This window comes from Mandrillus leucophaeus, unplaced genomic scaffold, assembly GCF_000951045.1.
Source record: "Mandrillus leucophaeus isolate KB7577 unplaced genomic scaffold, Mleu.le_1.0 Scaffold389, whole genome shotgun sequence".
NCBI lineage: Eukaryota > Metazoa > Chordata > Mammalia > Primates > Cercopithecidae > Mandrillus > Mandrillus leucophaeus.
The window spans coordinates 2,226,759-2,243,989 of NW_012104131.1; the positions used below are offsets into that span (position 1 = coordinate 2,226,759).

The 17,231-nt window shown below is 34.8% G+C and overlaps 1 protein-coding gene across 1 annotated transcript in view; it reads left to right on the forward strand.

The window, feature by feature from the left end:
• The window catches only part of SCN3A (sodium channel, voltage gated, type III alpha subunit), a 95,954-nt gene that overhangs the window by 57,252 nt on the left and 21,471 nt on the right, over positions 1-17,231 (forward strand). Inside the window, exons 19-21 of the mRNA XM_011990994.1 lie at positions 10,636-10,756; positions 12,260-12,414; positions 13,178-13,351. Of these exons, the coding sequence (XP_011846384.1) occupies positions 10,636-10,756; positions 12,260-12,414; positions 13,178-13,351 (450 nt within the window). The remainder of the gene's footprint in view (positions 1-10,635; positions 10,757-12,259; positions 12,415-13,177; positions 13,352-17,231) is intronic.

Below are 17,231 nucleotides of genomic sequence, written 5' to 3' on the forward strand. Positions count from 1 at the left end.
AGAAAGAAAGGAAGGAAGGAAGGAAGGAAGGAGAAAGAAAGAAAGAGAAAGAAAGGAAGGAAGGAAGGAAGGAAGGAAGGAAGGAAGGAAACTAATCATCCTACTGCATGATTAGTATTCTTAAGTTTCTATCATAGTAGTAATGGTATTAATTCTTCAATTCTGTGTTGTGGAAAAGAGGATTAAAATTCTTTACTATTATTTATATATAGACATTTAATATATGAATACAAAGTAAGTCTAGTACAGATGGAGTTATAAAAGACACGTTTTAGCTTGAGGGTATAATGTTGACACAGTGGGAACCAAACCAACAATGTATGATTTTGTGAGCATATTTTGGAACTCTTTTTTGTAAATAAGCGTATCAACAAAATTTGATCTGAAATCCTTATAATAGGTAACTGACAATCTTACAACTCATAGCTTCCTGAGTTTTTTCAGGTATTTTAGAGTTGCTGAAAGATAGTATGATAATAAATTGGAAAATATTTTGAAAAAGGTAAAATACCTACAAAATTAGGTAGTGATTTTTTTCTCTGAATTCCATTTAAAGTCTGCTTAGTGAGTTCAATTCTAATTTATGTTGCTCATTCTGACAAACTAAGAATTCAACTCTAATTTTATTTCCGATCACTTGGTATGAATTTATGTAAGAAGCAATACCAGTCAATTAACAAGAACTTACTGAGCACTTTTTGTGAATTCAGCAATCTGCTGGATGCTAGAGGTGAAGAAGAGCTCTATAACAAAACTCTCCTTCAAGGAAATCTCAACATGTTTGAGTAAGCTAACATGAACTCATGAAATCATTAAAGACCCATTAAAAAGTTTAATCCTGTCAGGTTGCATATGAGGCTATAGATATTGAGGACAGCAAGAGTCATTGCTAAATGGAAGAGATAAAATTGAAATAGGCCTCAAAGTTTGGGTCAATATAGATTAACAGAAAGCAAAATGCTGAAGCTTACTAAAGGAAAGCTGGAGCTGACAGTGAGCTTGGTATTAAAGAGAGTTTAGGGTTATTATTGCAGATTATCATGCAGTGATAATCTACAGAGGTAAGTATTGGTTGAATATATAGTGGAAAATATGTTTGAATGTGTGAGGTAGTTTCAGATTATAAAGTTTTAAAGTAAGCCACAGAGTTTGGAGTTAATAGGGAGCTATTTTCTGTTCTGAAGTAGGGGAAGGCAATAGGAAAGTGCTGTTTTAAGAACGTTAATTTGACATCAAAGAGTAAAACAGTTTAGAGTGAAAGATAAGAAAGATTATCTTGGGGAATGTGGTGATAATCATTCGATAGCAATGAGGTGATAAAATTCTCAGCTAGGGTAATAAGTAATGAGAATTGAGACTCATTGGCAACCTGAGAAACCTACTAAAGAATCTGGGAAAATGGAAAAACAGCAATGCCACTTTCTGAAATGGCCTTTAAAAAGGGCTACCTGGTTTATGTTGGAAAAGGAGTTCAATTGGGATATACTGAATTAGAAGCATCAGTGTTGGGAAACAGTCTGAGTCAGAGGTCAGGGTTCAAAAATAAGGTAAAATGTTTGATAATGCAGATTTTATAATTACCTGATTCCCTGAAAATGAAGGAGCTCATCAAATAAGTAATTATAAAGTGAAAGAAAAAAGAGAAAACTAGAGACAAAGTAGCATAAAAACTTGGGGTCAAAAAGAGGCAGAAAAGCTAAAAGGCAGAAAAACTTTTTCTAGATTAATACCACAGAATTTTTTGACATCAGATTTATGGAAAGTAAATATCTTAATTTCCTCCTACCGAACAGTTGGTTTCCAAACTACTTTAAAAATTTCATAATGACCACAGATATTTCAAATGACTGCTCATTATCATGTCTTTTTAATGGTTTAAACATCATAAATTTAGAATAACAAGATGTAAATCTCTCCCTGGTTATGTAATCCTGGAAAACATTTCTTACCTGAACAAAAAGGTCTTCTAGGGTGATTGTAATAACTACTTTATCCTCTTCCAAGCTAAATTTTGAATACATAGAATTCAATTACAAAATGTAAAGAAATTATTTAAAATATATAAATAAGTTAGTGGGAAAATCATTAAATAAATATAAAGGTATGTATTTTTATAAAGCTAGAATAAAATTTCAAATTATCTTGCACAGTAATATTAAATTCATCCAACAATAAATTTTATGTGAATGATTTAGTCAAATGAATACTTTAAAAACCCACCAAAAAAGTAACAGGGCAACTCTCATACATGCTCACACACAAGATAAAAAGCAGATAGTTTTTAAAATAAAAAGCCAATACCAGCATGTTCTAATATTATAGAGCAGATTAGATGAATTCTAGCAAAGTGCATTTTTTATTTGAAATTTCCAAAAGCTGCTAGCACACTTCAGGTGCACACTTACATTGGCTGGGTTATTCCTTTTTAATAGGTATCACACACACACATGAACACATTTAAAATAACATATCCATAAAGTGACATTTTGGTTCATGTTTCTTAGGTTTTTGACACAAGTAGCAAGAGAACATTGAACTTTACTCTGCAGAGCACAGAATATCCTTCCTCTTTGCTAATAAAGGAAGCGCTCATATAAGTTAAACCCACCAGAGTTATACATTTTTCACTAAAAAGATTTCATGAAATGTCTACTTGAAGAGGAGACAGTAAATTAATCATTAATTTAGATGGTATTTGAAAACTCCAGTTACTGTATTTCTTTTGTTCATTTTCCTAATAAAGGATACCTGACTAGTGCAGCTAAAGAGAAATGATCCCTAGAAGATTTTAGAGATAAACATAGGAATTGCTGTTATATATGTGTGTGTATATATCTGTATATATGAATACCACTAACATAAATAGGCTGGTATGGAAGCAAATACAAACTTTTGCATGAAAAAAGGTCAGGAAATTGAAGGCATGGATTTCAAAATAGTGATTTTTTTTTTAATATTGCAAAAACTTGGAATTATACGAATCTTTTTGAGACGCTCTAATGTAGAATTTCTTTGTTTTTATATTTTTTAAGTTCTCATAATCATGATTTCTTGAAATACTTATATAACTATGAATTTTTACAATTTAATTCTTAAAAGATTATTGGTTTGTCTTCCTAAGTGAAAGATATAGAATAAATGCTTTTAACAATCATATTTGAAGTTGAATTCCAAACACAATCTAGCAATATCATACTGTGACCTTCACCGCTTACCATTCTTACTTCTCACAGGAGTAAAATCAAGCTGGAGCCATCAAGAATGCAGCTCTGGTGTTTTTTAACCAGCCAGAGGCTCGTGCCACCACTTTTACCCAGGTTACCCAAGCAAGTTATACATGTATAATCACGTTCTAAATGAATTTTGACTGGCCTGCATGCTACTCAGCTATGTTCCTTCCCCTGCCATGGCAAGGAAGTGCTAGACTTGCCCAGCTGCTCTCTGCTGAATCGTGTGACACATCACAGCATGGTCAGGCGAGATGGGCAATCCCAACATCATATTTAATTCTGCTAATGGGTTTTCTAATTTAGTCTTTAGCCTTTTAAAATCAATTGCATGCTCTATAGGATCTATAATATCTATTTTAAAACATGATAGGAATGTTTATGGTACAATATAGTCAGGGATGTAGGAGGGCATGCATTTTTTTGTTTCTCTGCTTTTATTTCATTAAAATAAGACCACAACTTTTTGTTGTTGATTCAGCCTTTATAAGTAAATTGTATTACCAAAATAAGCCTCATGGGTTTTTTTTTTTCTGATAGTACTGCCATTTTCAGATCATTATATTCAGATCTATGAATATAATTTTCAATCTATCCAATTCATGTGCTCCAGATGAAAATGTTTGCTTTCATGTTTTGGGGAAAAGGTTCTGTAAAAAAAAGGAAAAAAAGAAAGAAAGAAAAAAGGAAAAAAAGAATAGGGTGATGGGTGATCTTGAGGTTTGGAGATGAAGGGCCATAGTCTGTATGCATTTGGGCAACACATATCTTGGATTTTCATGTAGGTTAAGAACAGTTATGTCTGCAAAACCATAGTGATCATTGTAAAGTAACTTAAAAAAGAAAGCTTCATGATATATGGGATGAAAATTCATTACATCTTGATCATTAAGTAATTGGCCTAGTGTACCCATTTTTTATTTGAAATTTCCATGATCTATGTTAATTTCTCCCTAAATGTTCTACCCAAAACTGACCAGGCAAAAAAGAGACTTGGAAAATTTACTATTTTCAGTTTTTAATCACTAATTTTAGTTTTGTGAGGGGTAAAGGGCATCTCCCAAGATCATTGTAGATTTGTGACTTACTGAGCTTTCATTTTATTCTATTGACTCAACTTTCTCCATTGCTTACTGGAATCTCAGCCAGAGTGCGGGTTCTGGGAGGGAAATTTTGAAGCAAAAGTAAAGAGTTTGTAAATATTGGGCAGTTTTCAGGGCTTCTGGTGACAAGGAGTATCTAATTAGTTTGGGGTTGTCTCTGGGTTTAATTTATACATACTCTTATTTTCCCTAGGGATAATTGAGAATTAGTTGCAAAATGCAAAAAAAAAAAAAAAAAAAAATTCAGACATAAAGTTATCTATGGAAAATAGTAACAAAGATACAGTCCATGGTGATTTATGCAATTTTTATTCAGCACCAAATTTTTAGATTTAGAATAAAACAACATTATTAGTCATTGAAGAAAATCTGATTTCTTTTTCTTTTTTTTTCACAAGCAGAATAGAATTAAATAATACTGGCATATTATTATTTACGCCATGTTTGTAACAGGATTCCCTCCTTTTCAGAGTCTTTATGGAAACTTTGAAAGTAGATGTTTGACTAAGGTCCGGAGCACATGCCCTTCTGGAAAAGGCTTTGTGCTGTTTTTGGAATTTGGAAAGCAATGCAATAATGACTCTAGCTTTCAGTTTCTCTGTTACATGGCCAGTGTCTTCCAAATGTTCTTTGTGAAACTGAATGTGAGGCAGTTCTTTGAGAGGAGCAGATGGGTGTGTGAATAGCCATTTTAAACCCATCTCAACCTTTAAAGATGGTCTTGGTGCTTTAGTGTACTTCTGCTGAAAAAAAAAAAATAATAAGGCTCGTTCAGATGAATACTTTTGTATCCTTTCTGAAAACAAATGGCCTTTTTCTTTTTCCTTTTTGATGCTCTTTTACCCTACTCTTCAACTACAGCATAATGATTTTCAGTTTCACATACCATGTTCTTATTCAGGCTATTTTAAAAATAAAAGGAGCTCCGGGGATGTTGTACATTTAATATATGTCCAGGCAAACCAGATGGTGGTGGTTCATATTTTTAATCTTTCGATAAGAGATCGTGAAAAAAAAAAAAAAAAAAAAAAAAAGCTACTGGCCTTGTTCTTCCCACCTAGGACAAGCAACCTAAGGGCTTCACTGTGTGGCTGTCTGTTTTTCATGTGAAATATCGTAAGTCCAGATATGGTTATGCATATCCAAAAGATCAGACTAAGGCCCTGATAGTGTGTATGGCCAAAACTTTCCTCTTCTACTAGCAAGACAAAAATCCACAACTTTTTTAGAGAAATGGCTAGATTTTAAAGGCAATCTGTAATGGCTGAATCTTTTATTTTGCCTCTTGAGTCATACAGCAGTTTGTGAGAGTCAAATATTTGATAGCTGACTGAAAATAAATGAAATGTGAGCGCATTTCAGTGGAAGTAGGCCAGTTGCTAACATTCTCTTTCATCTCTGAAAGTTAAATTTCATTATTTAATTGGATAAAAATCAAGAGCAATATTTGTCATATGGGGGAATTTCTATATAAGGTCACGCTATTGAGCAGCGGGGAATGGTCTCATGGCCTTTTTCGGGTGTTAACTCTATTGTTTCCTATGTTGAAATAACCCATTCATTCCTGTGAGTGGTATTTGTAGTTAACCTTCTTGAAAACTTCATATTCAGGTACCATGTCTTTGAGGACATGGTTCTTGGATCAGCGTGCGGCTTCCACAGCATTGCGCCAGGCTTCTGCTACAGCCAGGCATGTTTTCTGTGACTGAATTAGGCCTGGAGAATGTTGCATCTTAAAACCTGCTTTCCAGCGTGCATTTGTAGAGCATAAGCCATCATCCCTCTGTAGACGCAGTCGTTTCTACAAGGGATGGAAGAATTTAACCTTTAAGTGCCATAAAATATTGGAGGAGTAGGGAGAAAATAGTACAAGAAAACAAGTTTGAACTTGTACTATGTGGTTTTATATGGAAGCTTTCTATTATTATGCCTATATGCCCAATTATATTTTTCTAACTACTTCAGAACAAGTATGAATTTAGTTATTTAGTATAGTCATCGAGTTCCTTAATATGGTAAATTTAATTTCAGGTTTCTTTGCTTTTTTTATATCATTGTAGTATCACAGCTATGGCAATATAAAGAAAGTAAGTTATTCTTTATATTTATTGGTCACTTGCTTTTCAATCAGTTATATGCTTTTAAACAAATTTGAAGGTCATTTTGGTTATGACTATAAAATAAGATGTATCACAAACCACCCTTGACTAGAATGTGAATGCCAAAGTGTTGAACTTAATTAGAAAAATGTTTAGATTATTTAGACTACATCAGTGTATAGAATTATGTATATAGTATAGATATGTATTTTATAAATGTATACAATTTAAAATGCTTATATAGTTTTTCAGGGTGTAAATTAATGATTTAAAAATACTGCAGTAAAGTTCTTTATGTATCCAGTGACTAAAGCATATCAGGTAGTAGATCATAATTGGTAAGTTGATGTAATTTAATAAGAATGTGATTCACAATTTAATTTATAAATATAGGTAAATGCATAACTTCAGAAATTTTATATAATTGATGCAATATTTTCATAACTTCATAGAATTAAAACACAGGTACTTTCCTATGATAAATATGTGACCTAGGGCATTAAAAAATAATGTAGTAGCATTTCTGACTAATAAGATTAAATTGGCGAGGTGCAGTGGCTCATACCTATAATCTCAGTACTTTGGGAGGCCAAGGTGGATGAATCACTTGAGCCCAGGTGTTTGAGACCAGGCTGGGCAATACGGCAAAACCCTATCCCTACAAAAAAATTAAAAATCAGCCAGGTCGGCCGGACGCGGTGGCTCATGCCTGTAATCCCAGCACTTTGGGAGGCCGAGGCGGGCGAATCACGGAGTCAGGAAATCGAGACCATCCTGGCTAACATAGTGAAACCCTGTCTCTACTAAAAATACAAAAAATTAGCCCGGCATGGTGGCGGGCGCCCGTAGTCCCAGCTACTCGGGAGGCTGAGGCAGGAGAATGTCGTCAACCCGGGAGGCGGAGCTTGCAGTGAGCCCAGATTGCGCCACTACACTCCAGCCTGGGTGACAGAGCAAGACTCCGTCTCAATAAATAAGTAAATAAAATAAAATAAAAATAAAAATCAGCCAGGCACGGTGGCATGCACCTATAGCCCCAGCTACTTGGGAGGCTGTGATGGGAGAATCGATGGAGTCTGGGAGGTTGAGGGTACAGTGAGCCATGATCATGCCACAGCACTCCAGTCTGGGCCACAGAGTGAGACCCTGTCCCAAGGCGGGGAAAAAAAAGAGAGAGAGAGAGATTAAAACATGACTGAGTCAGATTCTTCAACTTGGGAAAGCTGACTTTATGTCAACCTTCATAGATAAGGAAGCCTCCCATAAAACACTTTTTAGTGAAATGAAAACTAACTTACGATTTTCTAAGCTTTGGTTCATGAGGGTCCTGGGAGCTTGCAAAAGCTTTGCCAAGATTCCCTCTGAGCATTCCTTGAGGGACTTTCCAGAGCCTGAAAGATTATCTTTATAATCAGAAAATCTCTGGAATAAGTGTAAAGCAATTCTCCATGAAATGGGTTCTACTCCTTGGACAATCAATAGTAGAATGGTGGCAGGGTTTTTTCCTTGTCCATTGTCAACAGATATGTTGTGCCTCACAATGCCAGGAGAAGAGAAGTGAACTGTGATCACTGTCCTTCTCTACCTTAAGATGTATAAATGCATAACCTTCAGAGCTATTAGAATAGAGATTATTTATATCCAAAAACTTAACCACATTCACAAATATATGTAATCTAATGACCTTCCCAATAACAAAAAATACACCAGGAGGTCCATATGTGTAAACGATTGATTCCATTGTCATTCAGGTTAGTGGCTATTAGGACTTGTGCTGTAAAGGGTTTGTTTTAAATATGTATATATTTGTATTAAACATAAGACACCTACAGAATACATGGAAGAATTATAATGTGAAAAATTAAACATCTCACAATTATATTAGCAGTGGTAACATGGGAAGTGAAGGGTGAGTATATTTTCTAAAGTTTTCAAATGGAAAAGTACGTGTGTGTGTATACATGTATAATTACTTTTTTATTATTAACATATTATTTTTTATTAAATAATTCCTATTTAATAAGAAAATGCATTTTCTAATATAATTAGATAGACTCTGTCAGGACCAGACTTGAGTTATAGATCAAAATGGAGAGATAGAATTATCTAAAGACTATAATTCACTCTATAAAGTGACATTAAAAGATATTCAAACGTTTATTGATTCACTCTTCGTGAACCCAACATAACTATTCAGTGTCTGTTCTATACTTGGTGATATACTGGATCTTTTGGTATATATATGTGTGTGTGTATGTAGTTGGTATACATGTGTGTATATACATAGATGTATGTAAATATGTTCATATATTTAGGAGAATATTTGGTCAAAGGAAACAAGTATAGTAGATTAAATGCTCTATAAAATTTAGCATGAAGAAAATCATGCAAGAATGGCTTCATAAGAGGAGGTTGAGCTTTACTATGATGAGGCTCAGAAATCATTAAGTTTGGATTAGACAAGAGGACAAAAAAAATGAAACTTTCTATAACTAACCTCAGATACATTGGTTTCTTATTGTTATTACTTGTAAAGTGGATATTATGGCTGCCACTCATCAAAAGTCATAGTAATTAACCCATAAACTACCAGTGAAATTGGAAGAAAAAGTTAGTGGCTGAGACCAAACAATTATCCAGTATTTTCTTAGTTACACCAGAAGCTGCTGCAATTCTACCGAGCAGTAATTTTCCTAGGTCTTTCTTAAATGTATAAAAATATCCTGGCTATAAGAAGCAGAAAAATCCTAGGAGAGGAGAAGATGTCTTGGCTTTCCCACCTCTCTATAATGTAGAGGAAATTAATGGTAAAAAAAAAAAAAAAGTTTGTGCTATCATGACCCTAATAACTATCAGCCAGAAGTGATGGCCTAGCTTCTCTATTTACCATACTCCAGCCTAGGAGGTACTGTACTAAAAAATTGTATTTTTACGTGAAGTAATTTTCATAATATATATATTTGGAGATGGCTAATATCAGGTTAATATCACCTTTAAAGTAACACAACAGAAAGTGTCATCTGGATACTACCCTTTAATTAGTTCACATTGTAAAATATTAAACTACATTTGCATTATGTCTTCATTAAGTCAGGAATTTTGAGCCAAATTTCCCCAACGTGAACTGTGTTTATGGCCTTTTAAAAAATAACACAGTAACTCTCTCAGAAGGCTTTGGCAGAGTGACCCTAACACTCAGCTACCAAAGTTAATGGGGGCTTTGAAACCATTAACATGTCCATGCACTATTCTTTCATCATAAAAGCTTTACATTATCTAGGTTGTGCTGTATGTCATGTCTTTGCATCTGTTTTCATAAAACATTGCACAATCCTGTCTTCCCAAGTGATCTCAGAGTACTTATTATTTATTCTTGTAATATTACAGTGGCTCTTCTAGCCATGTGTCATGTCACAATGATTTAGTTAAAGGAAATATTCACAGCCGGATCACACGTTGAATTCAGAATGTGCTCCTAATGAAAGTCTATAGAGATTCTGGACAGTGCCATTTATGAAGAAATTTCCATTTCATTTAGAATTCTTTGGCAAGTATTGAATTCAGTTATGCAGTTCAAAAAAAGAGAGAGATCCATCATTTTTCTTCTAGTAAAATAAGAAGAAAATTATGTAAGCCAGAGAAAAATAGAGCGCAAAGTTGAAATATAATGACTGTGACTCATGTTAATGTGCTGCTCTTCCTTTCTAAAATTATAGAAACATGGACAATACTTAGAAACAACTGGTAATATTCTTTGCCCTCTGAAAATTTCCATCTGAAGAGGTGGAAATTAAAATTTGATTTGATGTATTTTAGTTAATATAATCATTACTAGATGTCAGCATACCACTTTATCCAACTATTCTTGGCTTGGCCTCAATATTAACGTATTAAGTTATGTTCATATAGCATTCGTATACAAATGCAGATCATAAAACAAGTTAATCAGTATAATCCATCCATTCCAGACCACCCACACTGAATGTTGTCTAAAATTTTTTTGTCTGATTCAGGTCAGTAGTCATATTATTTTGAATAGTATGTCTTGATTTATGTTAAATTATTAGTACATAATGATCAGTAACGCTAATAGAGTTAAATGCTATCACTACCTTTTTTTTTTTTTCACAAAATGACACAGTATTTCCCAGTTAGTTAAATAAAAGAGGGGAAAATCACATCTTTGAAATGGGATTTTGTTTCCAGAAATTAAATGCAACCAGCTCATCTGAAGGAAGCACAGTTGATGTTGCTCTACCCCGAGAAGGTGAACAAGCTGAAATTGAACCCGAAGAAGACCTTAAACCAGAAGCTTGTTTTACTGAAGGTAAACAAGCTCTAATGTGATTAAATACAATCTCCCCTTGTTCCTTACAGAGACTGAATATGCCTCATTTTTAAAAAATATATTTATGAAACGAGGTATGGTGGCTCATGCCTGTAACCCCAAAATTTTGGGAGGCTAAGGTAGGAGGATTGCTTGACCCCAGGAGTTTGAGACCACCCTGGGAAATGTAGTAAGGCTTTGCCTCTACAAAAAAAAAAAAATAAATAATAATAATAATAATAAAGAAAAAATAAATTAGCTGGACATGGTTGTACATGCCTGTGGTCACTGCTACCTCAGCTATAGCTGTATCTCAGAGCTTTTGCAGGGAATCGAGGCTGCAGTGAACCATGATTATGCCACTGCACTTCAACCTGGGCAACAGAGCAAGACCCTGTCTCAAAATAAATACATAAATTGAATTAAATAAGAAAAATATCTAAAAGAAATAGTGAAGGCATGTTTATCTTTATTTTCCTTTTTTTTTTTCTTGTAAAAAGTTAATCTCTCTAGATATCTGGATTATACTTACAGCAGTGACTATTCCTGGGCAATTAAAATGATCTGATCAGTCTTTTTGTTTTTTCTCTTTCTCTATAACATGAGGAAGCTGACCCTATGAGATAAATGGCATTCTAGAATGTCATGTCATTGATATTGTAATCCCTGTAGAACTCCTTGGCAATGGTGTGATTTGATTTATAGATGCTACAGTAATTACATTCCCTCCCTTATAGTTCCAATGTGGTTAATGTGCTCTGGCTAGAGCTGTTTTGAGATGTAGCTGTGTTGTGGAGTTTGCCAGGGAAAGCAATAGCTGTTCTCACAGAAAGCAGCATAGTGTCTTGCACACAAATCAATGAATATCTATTATTCAGTGTGATTGGACTTAATCTGATGAGTAGTAGCTCAGAATCTTACAGCAGAAGAGTGGATGGGAGTTAGAAATAATGTGAAAGCTAGGAGGGGGAGGACAAAGGGAAAGGAAATACTGACTGACGAGCTGAGTCATAGGTGTGACTAAGAAAAGCACTGAGGCTGAAAAATAAATTAGCTTCGGAAAATTGACAGTGGTTGATGCCTGGGAAGACAGCAAGATTTTCTGTGCATGAAAAGAAGTAAAAACCCAGGATCACATCAAAATATGAATAAACAACTAGAACATGTAGTTTTGCCTCAAACCTGAGAAATGCACCTGGACTATTTTCATCAATGGCCTTGAGGCAAAATAATCCTGACTGGTGGTGAAGAAGGAAATCATTGTTACTTAAGCAAATCTAGATAAAATATTTCCTTAAATTCTAAGTAGGTGGCTTGGCTGAGTATATAAGTCTAAGAATAATTCAATATACAGGAGGGATGCTGAAGATACCTAGGAAATGAAGGAGATGGCTACTCTATGAAATGATTACCTGGAAGTGGAGTGGGGAAGGAACAAGAAAGTTTGTTTTTTCCTATTTAAGATGAAAATATATTTTTAAATAAAGTATATTTGATTTTTAGGATGTATTAAAAAGTTTCCATTCTGTCAAGTAAGTACAGAAGAAGGCAAAGGAAAGATCTGGTGGAATCTTCGGAAAACCTGCTACAGCATTGTTGAGCACAACTGGTTTGAGACTTTCATTGTGTTCATGATCCTTCTCAGTAGTGGTGCTTTGGTAAGTGAAATGCATATTGGCAAGAATCAGATTCTGGTGAAATAGTTTATTCTCCAAAATTACCAGATGCGAACACTGAGCTTCAGAATCAAAAGAAAAGGCATATCTGTGTCTTGCAGAGCTTGGCACCCAAGGTTTAACGATGTAAAATTCAGTTCAGAACAAATCAGCACCATGAAACAGCCAGATGGAATTTCTCATCTGGTGTTTATCTAACAGATGTTTTCCTCACTGAGACAACCATTTGCAGAGACATTCTGTAACCACGTTACTTTCCCTGTCAAATACCATCCAGTTTTCCCTAATAATTGTATTAACATTTATGGACTAAAAGTGTATTTTAGGGTTTTTTTACATGTATAATCAACTTATTCTCTCAAAATAAGCCAGATCGTTCAGGAAATTGTAGAAAGTAATGCTTGAATAGGCCAATTCTGTCCCTCATTAACAGAACTTCTAGTTATTTCTGAGTTCATATTACTTCATTAAAAGCATGTCTTCGTAGCAGTAATTGAGATAGAGACTTAGGGGTGAGAAGTAGGAAAGAAAGCACATTCTAAATCACTAAAGGCATGACATTTCCTTGCCAGCATTTTCACACTTAGTTTTAGTCTTTAGATTTTGTCTAATGTGCAATGTTAATGTAAAATATCAATAATCAAATTATTGTTTTGTACTCACTATTATACTAAGCAATTTTTTCAAATATTTAGAATATTTGAAGCAAGCCATTTAAGTAAAATAAAATATTTTTGATTCACAGGCCTTTGAAGATATATACATTGAACAGCGAAAGACTATCAAAACCATGCTAGAATATGCTGACAAAGTCTTTACCTATATATTCATTCTGGAAATGCTTCTCAAATGGGTTGCTTATGGATTTCAAACGTATTTCACTAATGCCTGGTGCTGGCTAGATTTCTTGATCGTTGATGTAAGTATCTTAAATGATTTTTATAAAGTTGTTTTTAAAAGAGGCAAGTTTGACATTTCATATATTTCTGTTATTAAAACTTTCACTAACGATGACATAATTATGCAGTTATTTAAACAAAACTATAATATATGCAATAATGAGGAATATCTCATGGGAAAGAGTAGAGGAGGTCCTAAAAACATGGGCAGTGGTTAAGAGAAAACACAGGGAGAGTTGTTCTATACCACAAACAGACAGCTTTTATTTTTTTGAAAGTTAAGTGCCTCAAGGTAAGTAATAGCTACATAATATGTTGATTGACAGATGTAAGCACTTAGCTTACTAACAGTTCAGTTTTAAAAAACAAAGAAACATCTCCAAGAGGCAAAATCAAAAATGACTGAAGGTCAGAAATTGTGTAAACTGCACTTTAATCCCTTCCTAGAGTGCACGTGACTAAATACTGTTAAATTAACCCATGTACTGAGTTCATTCAGCCACAGCCACATACCGACAGACACAACAAAATGCATTTCCATTTTTAAATCAGTAGTTAGATCCCCATAACTAATCAGATATTTACCATGCAAAGAGTTAGGTGTAGGTCTGTTCTGAATCTGATTACCCTGGGGTGAGTAGTCACAGGAACATTGCCAATTATGGAATTTATCTGATTTGCAGCCTGTTTTTTTTTTTATTTCAAATGACGGAGAAGCACTGGGACAACATGACAGTCCTGTGATTCCTTGTAGTCTGTGATATTCCGTTGCACAAGGCTTCACAGCCTCCTAATCTTCACAAATCAAGGTGCTTCAAATACTATCTCTAGCCATTTCCTAGCAATCACAAAGCACTTTATTTTTAGCTCTAACACTTGCCAATAGGAATCAATGATTGCCATATGTGTGCATTCATTCTTTTTCTCATTTTTGACGAGTCTGGGTCTATCCAAATTTTACTCTTCTTCCTCCCACAAATACATATTCACAATTATATAACCAAAATGTGTTTAACCATTTAAGTTGATAAGAAATCTGCTGCCAAGTCACTTTTAATAGACCAGAAATGACTTTCAATTTCCTTGGCTGGCCTTTCATTAATAATAGAGATGAATTTCAACATAACTCTGAAAAGCTATCCACAAACGGAACCTTAATATTTTCACATTTTGCAGCTAGAGTGGACCTTAAGGAATATCTAGGCTTTATTTAAGACATGAGGAAACTAAAGCCTCAGTTTAAATATTTTTTGGAGATAGCACAGCTTCTTAATAATAAAGTTGATATGTGTCCAGATTTACTAATTCTCAATTCAGTGCTCCTTTCCCCCATAGATTTTCTGCCTAACTGATCCATTATAAATGTATTAGTTGTAATAGGCAGATGTGTGTGTGTGTGTGTGTGTGTGTGTGTGTGTGTGTGTCAGACTGGCATCAGACTGGCTTTGAGATTTAGCATTTAAAATCTCTACCTTCTCTGTGAAAGATGGAACACTAAATACATTCAATGATCCTTTCTGGTCCAAAATGATTTTATCGTGTATGAATATTGTTAGCATTTGTTTTTTTTTTTGAGATGGAGTTTCACTCTTGTTGCCTAGGCTGGAGTGCAATGGTGCGATCTTGGCTCTCTGCAACATTTGTCTCTGGGGTTCAAGTGATTCTCCTGCCTCAGCCTCCCGAGTAGCTGGGATTACAGGTGCCCACACCACACCCGGCTAATTTTTTGTATTTTTAGTGGAGACAGGGTTTCGCCATGTTGGCCAGGCTGGTCTCGAACTCCTGACCTCAGGTGATCCACCCACCTTGGTCTCCCAAAGTGCTGGGATTACAGGCGTAAGCCACCGTGCCTGGCAAGATTATTTTAAAATGCGATAGAAGTTTTCTAGAACATTCTGACTTACATTTACTGAACTACTTCATTGTACTTTGAGTATTTCTGTGTACTTCCCTTATATGGAAAACATGATTACGATGTAAAAATCTCTTGAGGTAGGGGATTTTCCATCATGTTTTTATCCTTGCACACCTAACATAGACATTTAGACATCTATTGAGTAATGTTTCAATGAATGACAAAAGAATAGTGCCCCAAAATTACTTTGCTTTTAGTGAGTCAAAATTAGCAGATTGGAACTGGGTACGGAAAGCCTCCTCCTTTGGGTAAGTTATTGTATCTTAAATGGGTCTCTTTTCTTAGATTTCCCAAAGCAAGGGTTAAATATATGAATTAATGCAACCTCAGATAACAGCTTGTCCTCAGAGTACTAGGGATTCACTAAGCTAAAGTAAACATAAGGTTAAAACAGTTTTTGAAAGTACAAATAAAATAGACTTAAAGAGTTTAAAGTCCATAGGGTATATCACTGTAACAAAACTAAAGAGTCACAGAAAGGTAAAGAAAGGAAGCAATCAATGAAGCAAGAAAATAAACAGAATAACCAAAAAAACTTCCTTTCAAATGTATCTTTCAAAAAATACATTCACATACTTGAGAAATAGGTCTGTGTAAAAAATGTACCCTCTTCAATTCTCTCTCGAAAAATAAAATTAGATTTATAGTGAGCTATCTTTGTAATATCCTAAAATTCATTCATTTATTCAATAAATATTTTTGAGTACCTTATAAAGGATCATATGCCATTCAAGACAAAGGAGAAATGAACAAAACAGACCTAGCCTTGCTAAAGCTTACACTCTATGGGAGGATAGGAACAGACAGGAAACGTGTAAACAAGTAAAATCTAAAGATAAGATAAAGGCAGATGGTGATCACTGCTATAAAATAAAACAGGGTACTAGGCTGGTAAATGACTGCGTGTTTGGGGAAGTGGAGAGAGGGCAGGAGCAGTGTGTCAGCTAGTGTCCAGGAAGGTGTCTAAGGAGGTGCATGGGGGAGGGTGCCAGTCATTCGGAGACCTGGGAGAAGAGAGGAGTAGAGGTGGAAGGGCCTGAAGTGGGAATGAGCCAAGGAGATTCAAGAGACAGAAAGAAAACTTGTGTACTTGTATGTGATGAAACATGAGTAAGAGTGGTAGAAACTGAACTCAAAAAGTACATTGTGGCCAGGGCAAGAAGTTCGTATTTTACTGTAATTTACTATATATCATATATATTAATATTATGTAATCTATCACATATTAGTTATGATTACCAAGAGAAGCCCCAGCAGCAGGATAAGCAGGGACCTGGTCTCCTGTTATAAAATGATCATATCTGGCTATGGAGAGGGGGAGGCAAAGAGTAAAAGCAGAAAGATCAATTAGGAGGTTGTTTTAATAATGCAGAAAAGTGGAGATTTTAGACTAAGGTGATGAGACTTACTGATGGGTTTGATATGTGGAGTGAAGAAAAAAGAGGAATCAACAAATGGATTTTCTTTCACCGTGAACAAATGGGTAGAGGACAGAACCATTAACTGGGATGGGGAATATCAGAAAAAAGGTTTGGCAGGGTAGGTAGATGATGGGTGGGAGAGAGATGTATTCATTTGATATATATTCATTTGAGATGCTTATTAGACATTCAAAACAAAGTACTGAACTTTATATAGATCTAGAGCTCAGGAGAGAATCCAGAATCTTATGTACATAAATTTAAGGGTCATCGAGATGTATACGGCATTTGAAGCTACAAACCTGTTTTAGCTCACCTAGGCAGAGAGTGCAAATAAACAAGGGAACCCAGAACCAAACTCTGGAGACACTATAACATTTAGAAGTTGGGCAAAGGAGAACCAGCCAGTAAATTAGACTGAGAAGTAGTAATTAATAGGGAAACAAAATATGCATGGTGTCATAGAAACCCAGAGAAGATAGTTGGGTTTTTCCAAAGGAGAGGTGATCAATTTTATCAAAGGCTACAGTGAAAAAAAGTCAAAGATCAAGCAATACTCGTATA